Source organism: Plectropomus leopardus, chromosome 13 (assembly GCF_026936395.1).
Source record: "Plectropomus leopardus strain MGB_pleo_1.0 chromosome 13, ASM2693639v1, whole genome shotgun sequence".
In the NCBI taxonomy this organism is placed as follows: domain Eukaryota; kingdom Metazoa; phylum Chordata; class Actinopteri; order Perciformes; family Serranidae; genus Plectropomus; species Plectropomus leopardus.
This window is the reverse complement of record NC_142188.1, coordinates 3199856-3220003: the sequence shown is the minus strand read 5'-3', so window position 1 is coordinate 3220003 and position 20148 is coordinate 3199856. Positions and strand designations below refer to the sequence as shown.

Sequence of the window (20148 nt, the reverse complement as noted above, 5' to 3'; positions counted from 1 at the left end):
TCTGCTTTATGTCTTTGAGTAAGCGGCGGGGACACTGTGTGGACGGACATTCAGTGTGGATTTGTGTTTGGACTGTGAGTGACTTTTGAGTCGGGTTTGGGAAAGAAAAAAACCCACCAGAACCACGAGTGTACTAACCAGATAAACACAGGTGGTCATTTTGTCAGAACAGCTTAACAATGTGTATGTTAACACTCAGGAGCAAAGAGGACAAACTTGTCTAAGGTGTGTTCACATTTACCAAAACTTCTGTTTTGCCCCATTTCATTTCACTGGCACAAAGATTAAAGATTTATAGACTGTTTTTAACACTTAGGGACCGTTTGTTGCATCCTACATGCATTTCATTCTTCATTTTTTGATTATTTTGGCAGGATTGGGTATTTTTGCTTAATATTAATTTCCAGTTCAGCTTCTACAATGTCTGAAGTACCACTAAACACACACACACACACACACACACACACACACACACACAAACCCCCTTGGTTACTGTTGCTATGCCTGACAACCTAGCTCCAAGCATTTTAAATATATGGAGTTTTCAAAATATTATCTGAGAATTAATGATAATATTATTATTCAGTCGTCTTTGTTTGCTAACGTTAGCTAATTTAGCACACAAAGCTAGCGTTAGCTTAGCACACAAAGCTAGCGTTAGCTAACGCTAGTTAGCATCTTACCTCGGAACAAACAGGTATTTTTATTGATCTTTGATGGATTTAGCTGTTCACGTGGTCTTTCACGCTGTTTCATCCCTATCAGACATCTCTCTTCTCAGTTTTTGGCTTTGGGAAGACGACAAATTCGACACCTGTCTAAACTTTTTGGGTATGGGCTGTCAGACTAGTAGGTGCAGCATATTAGCTTCTGATGAAAGCTTGACAGGCCTCCCGCGCGCATAGTTACGGTTGCTAAGGTGATAGGACAGTGGCCCTTCTTCAAAAATAGAAGCACCAGACATGTGCCACACACCAGCGCGCGTACATGTCCGATGGTCCCCAGCGCAGACATGTCCGACAGTCCCCAGTGCGCGGACATGTCCGACACACCAGTGCAGGGACATGTCCCACACACCAGCGCGCGTACATGTCCGATGGTCCCCAGCGCGGATATGTCCTACACACCAGCGCACTGACATGTCCGACACCCTGGTGCACAGAGATGTCCGACACACCAGCGCAGACATGTCCCACAGTCCAACAGTCACTCAGTTTTACAAACGTCTGGCTCCTGCAAGGTTTTCCAACAAAACACCTGTCTTTGCGCGTGACCAATAGGCATTAACTACTGGTGGACCGCGGTCCGGATCCGGATCCGAAACAGCCACATCTGCAAAGGTGGAAAGTGACTTCTTTAGACTTCTACTGACTACTTTGTGTTAGTTTAAACTTAAATCAGACTTTGGATGAATTATTTAGAAACACCAGGACGCATCCTGTGTCTCATCCAGCCGCTCGCCCTGAGCTCTCATTATTATTACCAGGGGCAGATGTAATGTTTTGGGGGCCTGGGGCCACAAGCACATGAGCTTATTTTCACCCTTTCAATAACTGGTAATGTTGGCAGGCTGTTGGCAGCTATAGGAGAAGTAGGCCTACTCAAAAGTTAAAATTTTAATAAATAATAATAATAAATATGTTTATTACACTCCAACACACCGTGGTCACATAGAACTGTCAATGAACTATGAGGACAAAAAGCAAAACTCAAAAAAAGAGCAAAAAGCAAAATAATTATTTATTAATCGTAATCAAAGTAAAACGTTCAATTAATTGAGATATTTATTTTAGGTATGAGGTTGGGACCTTTGCTGGGAGGAAATTTTAGTAACTGTACCTCTTTGAATTTTAGTAGAATAATTCTCCAGTTGGTGACGCCTGTTCTACAGTATATTTGTCATGTTCAATGTCTGACAGAAAATAAATATTTATACTAAAATGAACCTTATGATATCTTCATATTTCACTTAGGAGTAAAAGGGAACCTTTAAGATTGACAGAAATAGTGATTTGATGTATATTTTGAAATGTGAAAAATATATATATAAAGATATGAAAAAAATGATTGTGATGAGACTTTTCTTACATAAGTCCAGCCCTACATATTACTGTAATTCTGGGTATTTAAAATGTTGGCTTTCTCTGCTGGGATGGACTGCAGGTGTTTTCATGTGTGGACTTAAAATTAATTTACTTAATTTAAATTTATTTCTTTGCATTATTGCCGTATTTGCACGCTGAAGAAGGTTGTCTGGCTCAAAACGTCCGTGCAGCAATAACACAAAATGCTATAATCGGAGTACTGTTCTGCTTTTGAGAGCGTTGATATTAAATGTTTTTGGCTTTGTGCGCCAGGTCCTACCTCCAGGGCCGTATCCAGTTCTCTTTTAACATCCATGCTTTTTAGATACCAATTGTTCCACTTTCATCAGCAGCTAGTCGCTAACTTTGTCTAACCACTAATCATTGACGAAGACAAAGAAAAATGAGCGAAGGAGGTTTGACGTACGAGTAGCCGATGCTGAAGCCGGTCAGGTTGTACGCCGCGTCGCTGAAGAAGTGAAGCAGAGCGTAGCCGGACGTCGTCACCACCTCAGGGACCGTCTCATTACCTCTGGTCTCTGGAACCACCAGACCACTGAGACGGAGACAGAAAGAGAATGAGACATTAGAGAGACAGGCAGTTGTCTCAAAATAAATAAATAAAACAAAAACCTAATACTAATAAAATGCATTTAGAAATGCTGCTGTATTTTATTGACTGGTCTGAATGCACGACAGCTGAGGATGCAAAAGAATCCATTTGAGCGATTGCAGGCTCCACTACAAATATGACAGTTATTAGCTTTAAAGTAAAACGACATTGCAGCGCAGTCAGACCGCATTTCGTTTTTATTTGTTTGATGAGGTTTTACAGAGGGGGGGCTGGTGGTTTCTTATTTGCTCAGCCCGTCTCTTTCAATAAATGCACTGCAAATGTATCCTCGCTCTTAATGAATCCTCCCTGCTGCAACTATAGCCTCCTTTTTAGCCTCCTGTATGCACAACTATAATGAACAATGTAAGCTTTTTATGGTCGGTAATAACGGTACACAAGTCTAAGGTTTGTATATTCAAATAAGATAATTTCCTCTTGGTTGGAAAAGGCCAAATTAGCTCTTACATATTAAGTGAACTCTCAACAGGAGATAAGCCTCTGTGGAGTAGAAAGTGGGAGGTTGATAAATTATTGTGGCATTACTGTTTTTTAATGAATTTTTGTCAAATGAAAGTGCCACCCACATTATTGCAGATTGTCCATTGGAAGGGATAAAAAGAATATATGCAATAAAGCTCAGTGAAAAAGTGGTATTCAGGGATAATGTGAGTAATTGCAATATTTTCTTTCTATTATCGCCGTATTGTGGTACAGTGGTAATTACGAGGGTCATTGTTTGCCTATACGTGGAGCCGTTTGACTGAGAAATTGTTGAAGCCGTGCCAAAGGCTACCTGAGTCATTTCCATACCCCCCCCCCACCTCTCTCGATTCTCTCTCCGATTCAGAATAGCAGGCGCTCACCTGAAGACGGCAATCAAAGGGGCGTAAATGGAGTCTCCATCATAGACGTACATGTGGTCCCAGCTGCACTCGGTGGCAAAGTGATTGAAGCGCAGCCGGAGCACTGCATTAGGACTGGGAGACGGGGAGAGAGGAGCGAGAACACAGAATAGATGGGTATGACAAAATGCATTTGATGAATATATATTACATATACGCTTCAGATTATTCTTACCTTTGAAAAGTGTCTCCACTATTCATGAAGTCTGTGCTTATGATCATAAATTACTCACACAGAGCCTCAGAAAACCTCCTCGGTATACTGAGTATCCTGGATTCACCATTTAGAAATGAGCTCTTCTCCCAGATTTTGAGACACTATATATCATATATGTGCATGTGCATTCTCAGTGTAAGTTATCAATGAAACAAGGATCTAAACACTGAAATTAGAGTGAATGAGTATAGTACTTAAAGTAAAAGTACCTTGAAAAATACACACACACATGCATCCAAAAAACTTATTGGAATAACATTTTTTTAAAAAACACACCAAAAAAGCTGACAATTATTTAAAATGAAGACAAAAAATGTTCCAAAAAGTAAAAATTCTTTTTTAAAAAAAAAAGAAGAAAAAGACACAAGGACACAAAATTCAATTAAAATATTCAATCAAATTATAAAATTATTTTTAGGGGAAAAAAAAAACATTTTGTTAAAAGAAATACACCAAAAGAATTTGAATTATTTAAAATAGATTTTTTAAAAACTTAAACAAACAAAAAACAAAACGTAATTTTCTCGTCAGAATATTCAGCAATTAATTTTCTGTGAATCATCTGATTATTTAAGGTTATTTAAAAGTAAGTAGGTATAATCAGGAAAATGTAATTTAAGTATTAAATAATGCAGAACATACTTTGAAAAATCTTTTTAAAAATATATATATAGATAATTTTATTCTGTTAATGCATATTTGGTGTGTGTAAAGCACATTGAGCTTACACTATATAAAATGTGCTGTATAAATAAAATTGACTTAATTTGAAAAACATAACAAAATCTTAAAATTATCAGAAAAAACACACCAAAAACTCAAATTTATCCAAAAAAGAAGAAAAAATACCCCCAAAAAGTCAAAATTACAGATAAAATATCTAAAGCTTTTCAGCTAGATACAAGGATGTGTGAGTTTTATTTTATTCATTCATTTAACTTATTATTATTTTATCATATATTTTTATTTTGTTTGATTTTTTTATATATTATATACATAATTTTATCCTTTTATTTTATATTCTTGAATTATTTATTTAATTATTTAATTTAATTCTATATTCTTTTTTCCACACAAAGACACATCTCAGTTTTTAAAAAAGTAGAACAGAGTGAGATAAATGTTGACCGAGGAGAAAAATAACGATACTTACTATCCTTCTATTAGCCAAGTGCATTTGGTCTTGTACTTGTAGTTGACGGGTCCGTCTGTGAGAGACCCTGACAGGTCTGTTAACCTGTCGGAGGACATACAGAGGGGAGAAACAACAAAAGCTTAGACTGATATTTAATAATATGATAAAACTTCATATGCAAAGCAGAAAAAAAAGCATCAGCATCAAACAGAGGAGCTGCAGTTTTTGAGGTCTGGTTCTTCCCTTTAAAATAAGCCACAATTTAAACTTTAAACTGCAGCTTCTCAAAACTTTATCTCGTGACCCTCTAAAAACAAAGAGATCCATTCTCGCATCAGGGAGGCTCCGTCAGTCAGATCATGGGGCGTCTAGCTGTTGGAGCTGGATTTCATGTTTGATTTACTGCTACTTCATCAAATATGACCCTTATTCCCCCGCAGACACGGGGGAATAAGGGTCAGCACGTTTCCGCTTTTTAGACGATTTAATTTGTAAAAGAAACTGGGATAAAGCAGAGGTTTGTTTTCAAAAATACACTTCCATCATCTGGAAAACCAGAAAATCATTTTCTTCCAATGTGACCAACACCATCTAAATCGATCCAAATTGAGCTATTTTGACCTTTTGAAACCTGAGCAAGTTGACGTGATTTCTTCCAAAAATATGGGAAGAAGGCAATGAGCAGTTTAGGTAGAAATGACCCCAAAATTATCAAGAAATGTCAAAACAAGAAAATTTGCTGAAATAATGATTTTTAAAAAAGCAAGCGACAAAATTTTTTTAAAAAATTATTATATAATATTCATATTATATTACGTTATATAAGCTCTTTTTTCAGGTCATCCGTTTTTTAAAAATGTATTAATTTTATTTCTTTAGTAATTTCCAGGTACTTTTTTTCAGTCATTTCTTCTTTATTGCTCATTGCCTTCTTCCCATATTTTTTAAAATAAATCAGGCCAATGTGCTCCGGTTTTAAAGGGTTAAAATGAAATGAAAACTACCTGAAAATTTGCAAAAAAAAAAAAAAGTAAACATGGAATTGACCTGAAATGAAGCACCAAAAAAAAGATCTATTTCAAAAAAAACAACAAAATTTAAATACATAATATTTATAAATACTGTTTTCTGGACTTTTTCCCCCCTTTTTTGTTAATTGTTTAAATAACTTTTTGTCTCTTTTTCTTGTCTTGCAATTCACAAGACATTTCTTGGCAAGTTGCCTTTTTCCTTGTTTTCACAAACAAAGCAAACTGTGTTTATCCGGTTTCAAAGGTCAAAAGCTTGTGAAAGGCGTCTGGACCCACCACAAGAGAACTAATATCGATCCAGGTTTCAAAGGGTTAAAACCTTCCTCTATATAAAGTGTTTGACGTCATCAGCCACTTTACCTGCCACTGTGTGATTGTCTACCGGCAGAGATCCAACGTTACACCTGCGATATCGTGAGCATCCTGCACTTCATTTAAGTAGCTTTCTCTGCCCTCGCGGCTGTGCAGCCTCACTCATGCATCACACAGCACTGACGCAGCAGCCGTCACTACATTATTTAACTCTGGGTTAAAGCAGGTTCTCTGCTCTTTTAAAATACACCTCATGTGGCCTCCTGTTTGGTCTTTCCTTAGGCCGTGTTGGAGCAAAAAAACAACTCTATTCTGTAGTCTCACATGCACAAATACATGCATTAACCCTTTAACATTCCTTTAAAATAATTTTTAAAAAATTGTTGGAGCAACTTTATTTTTATGAGTAATTAGCATAAAATGTGTGTTCATAAATATGGTAATTAACATTTAAGAATTTCTTTTAGATAATGTGGAAAACTTAGTTGTAACAAATTAACCTGTATGGGTTATTAAATGGCAATTAAGTATTTAATTACCATATTTATGTACACATTTTTAAGCTGAAGTTTTTCAGATTATTTAAAAGGAATTTTAAAGTGTTAGATACTTAATTACCGTAATTATGAACACAGTTGATTCCTCGTAAATTCACATTATTGCGATTAATTCTGATTATTTTAAAGGAATTTTAAAGTGTTAAAAAATCAGAAATATACAAACATAAATATATACGCTCTCAGCCAGCAGGGACTGAGCCTCGGATAAAGGAAACACTGGCAGCAGAACAAACACTTATCCTGTGAGCAGACAAAACACAACATGTCAAGGTGAGACAGTGCACCTTACTGTTGCCATGGTGACCCCGACATGACATATATTCACATGGCAATTGTAATAATCACATTGTTGGTGTGAGCGTACGTGTGTGCGCGGTAAACACCGGTTGCACCTGTCAATCAGAGTAATCCCATTCCACCGCTGCGTGGCGGTAACAATGAACACACACACACACACACACACACACACACACACACAGTCACGGACACTGAAGACATCGCAGCATGCCTCTGGCTGGACACTATGTTACTGTATGCATTTGTGAGAGAGTGTGTGTGTGTGTGTGTGTGTGTGTGTGTGTGTGTGTGTGTAATCCCAGCCTGCAGTGGCACTGTGGGCTCTGTGGTCACACTGGCGCGCTGCCAGTCCTAACAGGAAGTGAGAAAAACAGGGAGTGAAACTATGTTTTATTGTGTTCTGGGTAAGAGGGCGTGTAATGATATATTTTTTTTATTATTTATTTTATTATATATTTTTATATTTGGTGACGCCACAACGTGCTTTACAAGGCTGGCAGCAAGCGAGATAAAAAGCAGCGACAATAAAAACCCAAAGTAAGATGAAAACAGAAGATGTTAACAGATAACATTTGATCAGATTTCGGGGTAAAATTAGAGTGTGAGCTAAATCAGAGGAGTCCAGTGCTCCACTTAAATGTGACACACTCTACTTTCTAAAATATATTCTGGATATTCGACAGTTCCTTCGCAACAGGGCGTTAAAACCAAACCTTCACTTCTCAGGTCACCTTTTTGTTTTTTGGTTGTTTTTTTTTTGGGTCCCCATTAGCAGCTCCCCTGGGCTCCACACACAAAAACAAATATAAAACAAAACATAAACAACATTTACATGATGTTAGAAAAACATGATGTTTCAACTAAAAAAATGTAGGCGTGTTCTTAATTTTGACTCAGGTGAGGGACACACAATTTGAATAGGTAGTATTTTATATTTATACCAAATGTAAAAAGTCACACTCCAGCCTCATCTGATTCCCACAACACTGGCACAGAAGCTAAGAGACGTCCTGCTGTGGACACAGCAAAACACATTTTAACCACCTAAAAAGATCAATATCAGACAGTGATTGGTTACTGCTGCATCTTTTGCCTGCTGATGTCAGTTTTCTGTTACATATCGAGCTGTTGCAGTAAGATGAGAAAAAGTTCATCGTGAACTTGGCAGTCGAAAACAGCTGCTGTCTCTGTCCTCACCGCTCGCCTGACACCATGTGCACAATGTTCAGCAGGGAGACAGACAGTGCTCGCTGTCTCAAAGTGTCTAACCACACGCATGCATTTAGTCTTTCTAGACAATGAGAGATAATATGAGCATTGCTAAATGTAATGGTACACACTATAAGATAAAAGGGCTGATTTTGGGCCTGACTCTCCCCTCAGTCAGCAGGTGCCTTTTCCTGCAGTGTGAGGTGTGTTAAGAGTGATTTTACCTTCCCTGATCTGCTCAGAAGACAATCGGGGCCGCCCTGATGTGAAATTGTAAATATTAAACATGTTCAGTATAATATATCCTGTTGTGTGGGGGGAATACAGAGGACAGCCGAGCACGCGCTCTGTGGATATCGTCAAAACTTCCTTCTATCACCTCCAAAATATCGCCATCTTTCTGTCCCACCTCAAAACCCATTTCTTCTCCTCTGCCTCCATCCACACGCTTAGTTTTTATTTTTTTTTGTAAAGCGACCTTGAGTTCAACAAAGGCGCTACATAAATCCAAAATATATTATTATTACTAATAATAATATTATATTGTCACACAAAACAGGTCGACTGCCAATCAGGAAGCAAGCTGACTGAAGACGGAGACGCAACAAATAAGAGACGTGTCGACGGTGATAAAAGCGAAGCATAAGCTAAGACGGACCTCAGAAATGTTGATTTGTGTTTGTACGCGTCCAGAAAATTATTTGTTGTCTTGTGTTTGGTCTCTCACATTTAATTCATTTAGGATTTTAAAAATCTTCTAGTTTGTGCCACTTTTAACTGACATGTGTCGGCCCGTCTGACTCACACTCGGATAATAACTTCACCGGATCGTTCTTTGCCAAAGGACTTCAAAGGGGACAAAGAAGCTAAAAAGCTGCCAAAACACAAAACATCATCATCATCATCATCATCATCATCATCATCATCATCATCATCATCGGTCAGAACATGAGATCAACAGCGTGTTTGGCCAAATTGTGCTGCTGCTCTGTAATGAGAGAGAAAGCAGGAGAGCAAACAGATTGCAGCGCAGCCGGACACAAGCCACAGCAAACGCTAAAATCCTGCCAATAAAACACACACACACACACGCACACACACACACACACACACACACGCACACACACGCACACACACACGCACACACACACACACACACACGCACACACGCACACACGCACACACGCACATAAGATTGAAAGAACATTAAAAACAAGAGAAAGATTAATAATAAAATAGCCCTCAGGCCCTTTTGTTTAGTCTCATTTTTTATCTTTTTGATCTCTCTCTTCCTCTCTTGCTATCAGTCTGTTTCCTCCATCCATCTCTCCGATCAATCCCCGATGATGATCACAGTTTGATCCTCTGGCTCTAATCCCAGATTACAAGACAAATATATATGTCATGTGGCTGTAATGCCTGACTCACATGGCGATGATGATATTGATGATGAACACTCTGTATTTTTATCTTTTTTGGTTTGTTTTGATGATGATTAGAGGTCGACTGATATTGATTTTTCAGAGCCGGTACAGATACTAATTACTGGTAGTAAAAGAGACCAATAATTGATATTTGGAAGTAATATGCATTAATAAAAATCTTTCTCTCAATAATTAGAATTTGGAATATAACAAACTCCCAGAGTTTTTAAAAAAACTAATTTAAAAATACTTTTTTTAAATGCCTTTGGTTAATGTTTAATAAAACCTTTTTAGAAAATGTAAATACAAATAAATAAATTTAAAATAAAAAAAAAAATAGCTCCCTGAGGTTTTACAAAGTAAAAGTTCTTCACATGCTGAAAATTTCTTTGCACTTTTTAATTAATTACTTTCATCAGCTATCATTAAAATAAAATGCTGATACAGATAATATATACACCAATACTGTGGATTTCTGGACCGATATTCACAAAATCTTTTGTCTTTTGTCTTATTACTGCAGTGCTTCAAAATTAAGAATATCCCATTTGAACAAAGTTTAAACAGCTTTTACAAAGAGTATTAAAAGTAGCACATGCACGCTTCCTTTAACATAAGGCAGTGTTCGCAGGAAAATCAAGGATCACATCCATAAAAAAAATCAATAATGCACATCATGCACAGCGTGTAATAAATGCTTCTGAGGTCCATTCAGGTGGACACTAACAGGGAGCAAACGCTGCATCCCATTTATTTCCCACAGCTCAACCGAAATCTGCACAACTGTCGTTTGATGCTTTGAGTTAAAAATATAAAAACAAGAACAGACGAATGAACTTATAACACAAGTAGTCTGCAGCTGGGCAGGTGTCTCGCCATGACAAACGTCAGCTCATATTCTGTTTTAGAAAAGGTTGATATGATACATAAGAAACTTAAAATCTATTGTAACATAGTTTTGTTTGCAGAATTGTATACAATTCACTTTTTCACATTTTCTTCTGGCACCTGGGCTGTTAGTGAACATGCAGGATCTGCTCTGCAACCCTAAAATATGTGTGGTGCAGGGCTACAGTGCAAACCACTTAGTCTCATTTAAAGAGGACGTTTTTGATTACTTTCAGGGCTGTTTATTGCAAATGATGTGCTAGCATATCACGCTGCTGTAAATGGATAACGGCAATTCCAAAAACACTTAAAAGTATTCTTATGCAATAACTAGATAATCATCAGAGTAATCATCAAAATACTTGATAACGATTGATTAGAAATATTTTATCTCTCTCAGCCAATACTTTCCATTACAGTTTAAGATTAGGATTTTCTGAAAAAAAAAAAAAAAACAAACACAAAGATGTATAGATTCATGCAGGAGAAATTTCTCTCCATCAACACATATGACCGACTCTCAGTGCGTGGTGGTCTGCCTGGATTTTCTTATTTTCGTCGTATTTTCAGTGTCTGGGACATTTGCGGGCCACACAGCACTCAGGCGAGGTCACGGCTTTATAAAAAGGTAGCAGCCAGGAGCGAGGGTTAGGGACCTTAAGCTGCACCGAAAAAACAAATATAGCGAGGACAGAAGTCAAACGAGAGTGAATCTGAGGTTGGCTTTTTACTGCTACTTTCTTTGGCGAGCGTGTAACTTCAGTCCTGCTTGGTTTGTCTTCATGGACTAGAATTGGGGCAAAGCCTCGGTGTGGCTCGCCTTGCGTCTTTCTGGGCTAAGTGAAAAACTCTGTGAGAGCAGAGTGACGATGCAGAGAGGCTCGGCTCGGCTATGAAAACACACAAAGGTAGATCCCATCCATAGTTAATGAGACGCTGACTGGAGTGGCCTCCTGCAGCCCCAACAAACCGCCGCTCCAAACGCATCTCCCCATTAATCCTCCCCAAAAAAGCCTGGCAACGAAGGAGACGGGCACACTTTATGTGAACACATGATACCAACCTGCCCACGTGCGCGCACACACACACACACACACACACACACACACACACACACACACCTGCAGCCAGCTGAGGTTATCAACGGCGACCAGAGACAGCAGACAGTCTGGGAGTTCACGGCCGGAAAGTCACATCTTTTACAGCTTTCACACACACACACACACACACACACACACACACACACACAGAAGAAAAGGACGAGAGGGTGATGGCAGCAGGGACAGAGGAGGCAGGAAGGCAGAGACAGATGAGGAAGAAGAGAGCGAGAGATAAAACAGAGACAGGGACGACGGGATGAGGTATAGAGGAAGAGAGTCCAGCACCCTTTGAAATATTCATCCGCTCCGGGTGAATAATTGATGGCGTACAGAAGATAGATGCATGAGGGATAGACAGACAAATGGGTGGAAAGAGAGCAAGAAGACAGAGAGGGAGAAAGAGAGAGAGACCCGTGTCTTCAGGTAAAAGAGGTGCAAATCTCCTGTTTCGTTCTCTCGCTTCAGAAGTCTACCTGCACCCTGCAGCGCTGATTTTACTGTCCACGTCTGACATGAAAAACACAAAACTTTCCCACAAACCTCCTCTTCATGATAAAAATAATACATGTACAAAATCAATAATATAATGCTGACGTTAGCCCTTTGAAACCTGAGAAAATAAGCTTGGTTTCTTTCAAAGCAACTTGATAAAATTATAAGACGTTACAAGAAAATTACTGGAAAATAGGAAAAAAAAGAAAAAAATGTAAAGTAAAAAAAAAGACAACGAATAAACAAGACAATAACCTTAGTAAAGTGCCAAAAACTAATTATTCAATTCTCTTGAAACATAACTTAATTATAAAAATATATAAATAAATATAGTATAGTAATAAATATAGTTTGGTTTTTTTACATTTTTCTCTCATTTTTTTCATATCAATGTAACCTTATACTTTTTTTTTGCAGTTTGCAGGATATTTCTGGCCAAGTTGCTTATATTTTTTTCCTGTGTTTTGAAAGAAATCAAACCATTTTTTCCACATGTTAAAATGCTTGTGAAAGATGTCTAAAGAAAAAAGTGTTGGATATATCTGCATCTAGCTTCTGGATATTTGTGTTGTCACGTCTAAAAATGACTTTAATAACAACAATATTCAATTTTGTCAGACGCTCAAAGCAGCAAACATGAATAAAACATTGTAGACAAATAGGATAAAAGAATTAAACATTCAGTTCATTTCATAAAATATGAACGAAAGTTAATGGATGAGGGACTTTTCCTGAGAAACAAAAGGAGGATAACGAATCAGTAATTAGTCGGGCAGTACTGTGTTATGCTGCCTTCACGTGCTCCTCCGAAATATCATATTTACTGTATTTACGAGTTACGAGCACGATAACAGCCCTTCAAAAGTGTAATTATGAGTTGGAAATTGGAAAATTTGACGACCCACGTTGCCATGTTGTGATGATGCATGGGGTCTCAGAGTGGCAGAAATGTAAAGCTTGGAAACAGTGTCAACAAATGACAGTAAAAAAATATATATTTCATAAATTTGTTCCTAGTAGCTTTTATTTACTTTCAGTAGTTGCACATTTTAGTATATGTATGTATTAGCTGTAGCAAGCAAGCAAACTTTTATCTATAAAGCATGCCAGGTGAGTATAGCAACATTATAGTGTGTGTGTGTGTGTGTGTGTGTGTGTATATATATATATATATATATATATATATATATATATATATATATATATATATATATATATATATATAATTTTTTTATTTATTTTATTTTTTCAGCACTTTTTTGAACATTTTCTCATTAGTTTTTTTCTGCTTATTTTACATAATTTTCTTGAAAATTTTCACTAATTTCTTGCTATATCTTGTTAAGTGGTTCATTGCTTTCTCCCAATGTTTTTTTCAAGAAATCAAACCGCTTTGTTCAGGTTTCAAAGGGTTAAGGAGCACCAGCAGTGATGTGTCCAGTGTGCACTGAACCCCCTGACTAAATCACACAACCAAAATTAAGTCAAGTCTTACAGGATGCATTAATAAGCCTTGTAGTCGTGATTTCCTCCTCGCTGCTCCTCAGCTTCGGTAAGACAGACACTCAGTGACGACTCAACAGCACGACCGCACGCTGACACATTCAGAGAGAAAAACATGTGACCGAAAAACCACAACCACGCACACAAAGACCGTCAGTGACAGCCTGGAGTCAGCTGAGAGTGACATCAGCAGCGTCAGAAACACGTAAACATGTTTGTGTTTAACTCCCACTGACTGTTTTCACTCCCGGGCCCTTTACTCGTTAACCCTTCACACTGCACGCCTGATCCCAAACTTCATCTTAAACGAGCCTGTTAAATGAGGGCGAGATTGTCCAGGAGTGATTTCACTTTGCAAAAATGTCCTCCCTCATGTTAAAAAGACACACAAAAATAATAAAAATTCACAAGCTTGAATGTCCTCCAAGCACAACACCACTCGTCGACGATACGCTGATCTTAGATGACCATATTTAGAAAACCCAGCTCAAAGCAGTGACTCATTCAAATAAAGCTTATAATTCACAACTATGCACAACACGCTGGAATCCCCTCGCAGGCCAAAAAAACTCTCACTATGTTTAAATCAAGGCGCACCAGCTCTGAGCGTTTTATCTGTAAAAAAAAAAAAAAACTGATTCGTTGGCACTTTGCTTTCTCTTCAATACACACAAAAATTCAGACGCCTATCACAAGTATTTTAATGTTTGAAACATATTTCTTTCAAAAATATGGTGAAAAAAAAGCAATGAGCAACCAGGCAAGAAAAGTCCCACAAACTGCAAGAAATTAGTAGATTTTATCTGAGACAAAAAGGCTATTAAACATTTTTTATAAATATTAGATATTTAAAATTATCTTACAGAATTATTATTTTGATCAGGCTTTTTTTTTTCAGGTCAAACTTTCCTTTTTGTTTTTATTTTCATTTATTTTCTGCTAATTTTCAGGCAAATTTCCTTTTTTTTACTTTCCATTTTGCTACAAAATTACAAGTAAATTTTTCCATACTTTTTTAAGTTTAAAGTCACTTCTTCTTGAGTTGCTCACTGATTTCTTCACTTTTTTTAAGAATTCAAGTTAATTAATAATAATTAATAAGGGTTTAAAGGGTTAAATGTGGTTTTATCATCAATCAGCCTTCACATTTCTATATCAAATACTTAAAAAGATACTTACTTAAAAAATACTTATAAAGTTAACTGTGCAGGAGAGGAAAGAGGCCCAAAGGGCTCAAACAAAGTCCTCCACTTTGAATCAACAAGTACTTAAAACTCAGTAAATCAAAAAGCAGACGCTCGCATAGCACGCCTACGTCGCCTTGGATTGTAAATAATGACGGCTAGTGCGGTGGCTGCAATAGAAATAAAGCTGCTAATGTTTTGAACATCCGTCACCATGGTTACTGGGATGTTATCACGAGCGGAGAAGTCGCAGAGCATCACTCAGTGGAAACACAGTCATCTCATAATTGTGTTTTATCGACATTTTGAAAATATCGCTTACATTTTGCACAAATCTGTAATGGAAACCTGCCAAGTATCAACTAAGAAAGATGACCATCATAATGTAAAACTATGTCTCATTTTACCTTTTTACTTTTAGTTTTGGGACAGAGGGCAACAAATGACACTTGGATGAGGACGATGGAAAAAAAAGGTCTTTTTAGGTTTCTAGTAGAAAGACACTGTTGGAGCAGCTCTGCAGTTTTCACTCTGCTGTATTGATGTTACCACAGAAAAAACATGAACTTTAGTTCAAATCCCACTGTGGCAGGACGTTCACTTTACCCCACTTCAATATTAACAACTCCTCAAACTTAATACATGTACTGAATTAAAATTAGCGTCTGTTTATTAATTCACAATTTAACAGGAGAGCCCGTCTGTGTCTCAGCTGAACACAAAATCTTTCAACAAACACGCTCTTTGTACGCATTGTTTTTGATTTATTCAATAGATTTCCAGCAGACAGACATCTATTTAAACAGAATCACGCAAACAATGACTGTGGGAGGTCCTTTTTTAAAGGGTTAAAAAATCTTTGTCCAGACAAATGGAGGTTTGTAGTTTTAGAAAAATGCATTATCATAAATGCCCCTGTGATTTTCTTACTTACTGTCTGGCAAACAATGATTAGAACAAAGAGGCAGATAAAATTTCAAATATTTGGTCATATAATTCAGTGTGTTTCTATAATCTGTAGTTTTCATAAATCTCTAGCCCACATCCCCGGAGGAAACAGATTAACTGTGTTCTCTACAGCAACCTCTGAGTTTCATATACTGACTCTGTCGCCTTTATAAAAAAGCAACATACATTATTTCACATGCACAGCGCTGGGTTTATCTCCCCCCTGGCAGTACATCCAGTTTCCAATTTCCACACCGTTTATGTTTGTATTAAGTTCAAACAGTCGTCTGATAAAACAGTAAGTGATATTATCGGTGACACCTCTTGAACGCAGAGCAAAACTCTCGCAGTGGGCGAAACACGCAGCAGATAGCAGCACGACTACATAACGCCGCTGATGGATAACCAGACAACCCAGAGATGACGGCTGCATTGTTCACACCGACGAGCATGCACACACACACACACACACACGCAAGGTGAAGGGGTCCCCGAGCCGGGGCCAATAGTGAAGATTGAGAGATCTGTGTGTGTGTGTGTGTGTGTGTGTGTGTGTGTGTGTGTGTGTGAGCGTCAGGGGAGAGCAAAAAGAGGAGATGAATGACCAACAATTGAATAACCTTGACCTTCTCTGCAGATATCCTTTATTAAAAATCAAGAAAAAGCCCTTCTGCTGGGAATAACAAGAGCAGTGAGGGTGTGTGTGTGTGTGTGTGTGTGTGTGTCTGAGAGAGAGAGAGAGAGAGAGAGTTTGATTGATGTTACTAGGTCTCTATCACCTACAGTATAGTCATGGTCCAATGGCTTTCACACCAGCGCATCATTCATCGCCAGCCTCCCCAATTTCTCTCTCTCTCTCTCTCTCTCTCACACACACACACACACACACACACACACACATCATATGGATCCTGTACCTCAAATAAGGTCAAACCAAAGCTAATAGGAACATGGCACATTTAAATAGAACGAAGGCGACTCAAAAGGAGAAAACCAGCAGGAAAAAAGGAGGAGAAGAAGGGGAAAGAAACAAAATAATAAAGAAAATGTAAGAGAAGAAAGGGATAAAAAAAATCAGAGAAAAACATGAAAAGAGGAGGCAGAAACTTGAATTAATGCCACACAGCTGTATGCTGTCAAGTCTGCATAAAACATGCTTCACACACATTTTCCAGTTTTAAGATTAGTGTCACTAATTCTGTATCCGACCAAATGTCTCCCCTTCTGTTCCTGAGTTATGATGTTAAATAATGGACAGAAAAGAGCTTTTACAGAACATTATTACGTCACAGTGAAGCTGGACTTCGACCTTTTTGGCTATAAAATGTCAAAACTTAATCATTCCCCCAAATTCTAATCAGTTCATTCTTGAGTTGAAGTAGACATTAGGGCTCGTTTACGTCATCTTATAACGCTTTGCGTCTGTGCATGCAGCGGTCTACACAATGTACGACACCAAAACAAACAAACATGGAGGAGCTGGAAAGCGATACTGAACGTGGGGATTCAGCACAAGGCGCCGACATCGACCGGCGTTCTCAAAATGAGGAGTTTGAGCTCAAAGAGACGTGGTTTGGGTATGAAAATTCAGAAACATTATACCAGTATTTTATTAAACTTTATTATAACAGTAGTTTATGTGACTTTATTTTATGTCAGTAGCTATTTTTTCTGTAACTGTAGTTCATTTAAGATTTTTGGATTTTAGTTTCAAAATATCGAGATACCTATCGTGTATCACAATATGTCTTAAAATATCGTGATATTATTTTAAAGCCATAACGCCCAGCCCTAATGGATTTCTGTGCCAAATTTAAGGAAACTCCCTCGAGGCCATCTTTAGGTGCTGCTTTCACGACAATGAGACGAATGCAAGGTCACTGTGACCTTTGACCTTCAAAACCAAATTTTATTCAGTTCATCATTGAGTCCAAGTGAATGTTGATGCCAAATTTGACCAAATTCCCTCGATGTTTTCTTGAGATATCGCGTTCGCAAAAATGGACGGATGGGCAGATGTACATATAGACAGAGGGACGGAGGGACGGAGGGACGGAGGGACGGAGGGACGGAGGGACAGAAGGACGGAGTGACGGGCAGATGGGCAACCCAAAAACCTAACGCCTCCAGCCTCAGCTATCACCAGTACAGAAACATAAAAACAAAAGAGGTGACATAAAAAGAGGTCAAAGAAGGAGGGAGAGGAGAAAAAAGGAGAAGAATAATGAAGCTTGAAGAAAAAGAAAATAAAAGACAAGGAGAAAAGAAAAAGGAGAAAAGAAAGGGAATGAAAAATGTGGAGGAAAAGGAGACAAAAGAGATGAGAAGAGAAGGAAAAAAGTAAAAGGGGAAGACGTGAGAGTGGAGGAAAAAGAAAGAAAAGAGGATGATAAAAAAAAGGAAAGGATCAAAGAAAAGATGACAGGACAGGAAGGAGGGAAAGGACATGAAAAAAGGGATGAAAGGAGGACATAAAACACGCAGCGGGCTGCATATCGATGTGAACATCCATACACATGAGGTGACTTTGCTTCTCCCATCTGCCTCTGTGGGATGTGAAAGTCATATTCAAATATTCATCCTCTCATGTTTGAGCAAACAGAGCCGCGTGTTCCTCGGGTTCCTCAGCAGAACCTCGTCAGTCCCCGGGCTCCGACCTGAGAGTCCAGGTCCCCCTAATGACTCTCCGCGCTCCAAAGGTTAATGGACTTTATGAGTCGGTCTATTCACCGCTGCCCCGAGGTCTCTTAACCTGGGGAGGCTGGAAAAATGTAACACGGAGGATCGTGATTCACATAGCTTCAGATTATAACGCCGCACCTGACCTCGGAGACTATGACACCTGAGCGGGACTTCTGCCAAGCTACAGAGCACCTGTAACTGTCTCAGAGACAGTTTATGTGGATATATTTCAAGCAAAAAAAGGTAGAAAATGCACACATCCATAAGACGTTGAGAGCAACGTTAAAAGCAGAAAATCAGAGAAAAGTCGACACACTTCAGCTTCCCTTCCAGCTTTTATTTATTGTGAGTAACTCAATAAAACTGCAAGTGGAGCTGAAGTGTGTCGACTTTTCTCTGTTTTTTATGGATATGTTTCAGTCATGAATTCATGAGAGTTTTAACCCTTTGGATCCTGGACAAACTGGCTTGATTTCTTTCAAAAACATAGAAAGAAGGTATTGAGCAACTTAAAATGACCCCAAAATCTACAAGAGTAAAGTAAAAAAGCCAAAGAAATTACTTGAAAATTAGCACAAAATAATGAACAAACATAAAAAAAAAATACAGGGGAAAGTAAAACAAAAATAAGCAAAAAAAAAAATTTAGATATATTTGTGTCCAAGCTTCTAATTTTACTTAAGGATCCGAATACTTTTTCCACCACTGATATAAATCACATAAAATGGAAATGTGCATCATTCTTTCTGATATAAAATGAAATATTAACTTTAATATGGATGTAAAAAATGAAAGGAGGGATTCAGCTGTAGATAATAAATCAAAAAGCAGATTATTCCTCTGATAGGAGGCAAAAACTTTCACAGAGTTCGGTTTTGTTCCAGAAACATGAATCCTGCTGTTTGAACCCAAGTTGATGAAGCCGCTCAATCAACACGAGCACTATTTTTCACTGCGAGATGGGAGCTATTCTGTCTCCTGCGCTCTGACGCAGCTCGACAATACATACATCTCCACTGACGTGTGTGTGTGTGTGTGTGTGTGCAGAAATAGAGCCTTTATTACAGTCTGACAACAGGCCGCTGTATTATTACAGCGTTTGTACCCAGCCCGGCCCGGCCACAGGCTGATTATACACTGTGTCCTACAGCCGGCGGAGGTGTGTGTGTGTGTTTCTATATGTGTGTGTGTGCATTTCTATGTGTGTGTCCGCCCCTATGGTGCGCCCCATCACATGTGGTCTGCATTAAAACACTATTGTGCATTACGGGGCTGCGAAGCGTTGCCATGCCGACGGAAATCACAATCCCATGTTGTCAGCCTCTCAGTCATATTATGGGATGGTTTCCTGTACTATGAAGCACATACACACACACAGACACACACAAAATCCCTGCACCACACCCAACGCAGGCTTGCTAAACCCTGAATACACTCCAGCACATGCCGTCTCATACATCACGGCTCTCACATGATCACGTTCCACCATAAAGCACAAAAACAAACGTTAGAAAATTAAATGCAGTCAAATCAAAATTATCATGACAGATACCATAAATGTCAA

General features: G+C 38.3%; 1 protein-coding gene across 4 annotated transcripts in view; it reads right to left on the bottom strand.

Moving 5' to 3' along the window:
• Positions 1-20148, bottom strand: part of atrnl1a (attractin like 1a) — a 293068-nt gene that overhangs the window by 255844 nt on the left and 17076 nt on the right. For all 4 annotated transcript variants that reach the window (XM_088086416.1, XM_088086417.1, XM_088086420.1 and 1 more), the window contains exons 2-4: positions 4973-5056; positions 3564-3677; positions 2512-2640 (exon numbers count right to left, since the gene is read on the bottom strand). In XM_088086416.1, coding sequence (XP_087942542.1) covers positions 2512-2640; positions 3564-3677; positions 4973-5056 — 327 coding nt within the window. The remainder of the gene's footprint in view (positions 1-2511; positions 2641-3563; positions 3678-4972; positions 5057-20148) is intronic.